Consider the following 2,203-nt stretch of genomic DNA (forward strand, 5'->3'; position numbering starts at 1 on the left):
AGACATCTATCGTTAGGTATGAGATGCTAATTTGCATATCAGTGATAGACATCTATCGTTAGGTATGAGATGCTAATGCATATCAGTGATAGAGATCTATCGTTAGGTATGAGATGCTAATGTACATTAGTGATAGAGATTAATAGAGATTAATCCGAGATTAATAGAGATCAATAGAGATTAATACCGAACATGCATTGAACATGAAGTTAAACAATGAACACTGAAACATGAAATAGAACATATGCTTACACCGTATTATGTTAAAGGTCACCTCTATAGACCAAACATCTGCCCATAAAGAAAACATTTTTGTGTTCCCCTTGATGACAGTCATGTATACTGAAACCATCTCTATGAAACAGACATAGAGTCTATGAAGGAGACTTGACATTTCACTTGACTGACCATTCTATACAGATTTGACCACATAATTTATAACATTGCTTCAATGATTTGATCATTCATCATATTCATATATCATATGTGGATAAATGCTTCCTATAGCAACAATTACTAACTGCAGCATTCATATGAAAATGGCTTGATTTTTATATTTATATTTATATTTAATATTTAATACAGCAGACACTAGTACTCACTTAAGCAGCTGTCTTTGCTGAGCCTTCATCTCTTCCAACTGATTTACACAAGTTGCTATCTCAGAATCTTTCCTGTGAACACAAAAATCCATTTTTTATCATCAAGATCCTGTTGAAGCTGCAAATGTATTTAGAGGTGATGCGTTTTGATGATTACACTATTTAATTAATAATTTATCAAGTGTGCCCCAGGTAATTACATACCTTTGTAATTCCAATTCGTGTTCTGCTATGATATTTCCTGTAGTCTGTTTAACCTAAATGAATATGAAGAAAAAGATTTTCACTGACACATTCCTTCTCACAACATAACATATTGTTTATGTTTATAACCCTGGCAAACGTAACTTACTGTATAAAATGTGATTAGTGCATACATTTCAATATTTAGTTATTTAATTTCAATGCCAAAGCTATTTCTCTGCCTTTTCTTAGTATTCTGTTGTGTTCTTATTATACATAGGTTTCACTGACGTCACACATCCGGGTATTCGCCCCGGGCGCCGCCATGTTTGGGGGAAGCGCAGTGGATCGGGAGGGGGGGGGGTCTGTCAAGCAGGTAAGGGAGATTACGGTACGCATATATTTGCTAATATATTGACTAATCGTGCGTCAATAAACTCAATATTCACAGAGAGTATAGCTAAGAGTAAGACATGTGTCTATAGGTATCTAGAATTTTAGAAATATAATCATCTGTAATTCACTTCCGCGCGCATATATTTGCTAATATATTGACTAATCGTACGTCAATAAACTCAATATTCACAGAGAGTATGGGGCAGGTGCGTAGCCAGGGGTTCATTGAGTTTATTGATGCACGATTAGTCAATATATTAGCAAATATATGCGTACCGTAATCTCCCGTACCGGCTTGAATATAGACACCCCTAATGGATCGCAACCATTGTTTTCATTGTTTACGACTACGACTATTATCAATCATCAATGCAGGGTGATACTCCATTAGGAGTGTTCACAACTTTAATGTCATTAATGGTCATAATAACACATAACATAATAACATAATGCCAAAGAAAGACTGGTCAACGGATGTAACGGAGTGGCCGGATATCGCGTACCCAGATATCGTTAACTATTTGATAAATACGCAAAGCGCTTACACCCTCTGCGATTTAAAAGCCTACAAATCTTTGGAAGCTTACAATCAGTTTGTTTGCGGCTGGGTAAAAGACGTAAGCCATGTTAGCATCGACGGTAGATGTTTAATGTCGGCTCGAGTACGCCATTCACAAAGGATGAATGACACCCCCCTCAGACGGTAAAATTCAGACTGCACACTGTAACTGCATGGCAGGTCTGGGGGAAGTATGTAGTCACGTGGGTGCTGTTTTGTTTGCCATCGAGGCAGCTGTTAAATTGAGAAACTCAAAAACTGTGACGCAAGAAAAGGCCTACTGGCTGCTTCCCTCTGCTCTCAATAAAGTGGGATATAAAACAGTACAAGATATAGATTTTTCATCGGCCAACATGAAGAAGAGAAAATTAGATGCGGCAGTCGCTGGTACTCCCCTACCACAGAAACGGCCCAAAAAATTACCTGACGTGCCTGAACCTAGCCAAGAAGAAGTTGCAGAATT

General features: G+C 37.6%; 1 protein-coding gene across 1 annotated transcript in view; it reads right to left on the bottom strand.

Annotated features, from left to right (window-relative positions):
- The window catches only part of LOC106809141 (mitotic spindle assembly checkpoint protein MAD1-like), a gene marked incomplete in the record, with an annotated part of 31,444 nt that overhangs the window by 12,591 nt on the left and 16,650 nt on the right, over positions 1-2,203 (bottom strand). Inside the window, 2 exon segments of the mRNA XM_014812114.1 lie at positions 603-674; positions 807-859. Coding sequence (XP_014667600.1) covers positions 603-674; positions 807-859 — 125 coding nt within the window.

Source organism: Priapulus caudatus, unplaced genomic scaffold, assembly GCF_000485595.1.
Source record: "Priapulus caudatus unplaced genomic scaffold, Priapulus_caudatus-5.0.1 Scaffold331, whole genome shotgun sequence".
In the NCBI taxonomy this organism is placed as follows: Eukaryota; Metazoa; Priapulida; class Priapulimorpha; order Priapulimorphida; family Priapulidae; genus Priapulus; species Priapulus caudatus.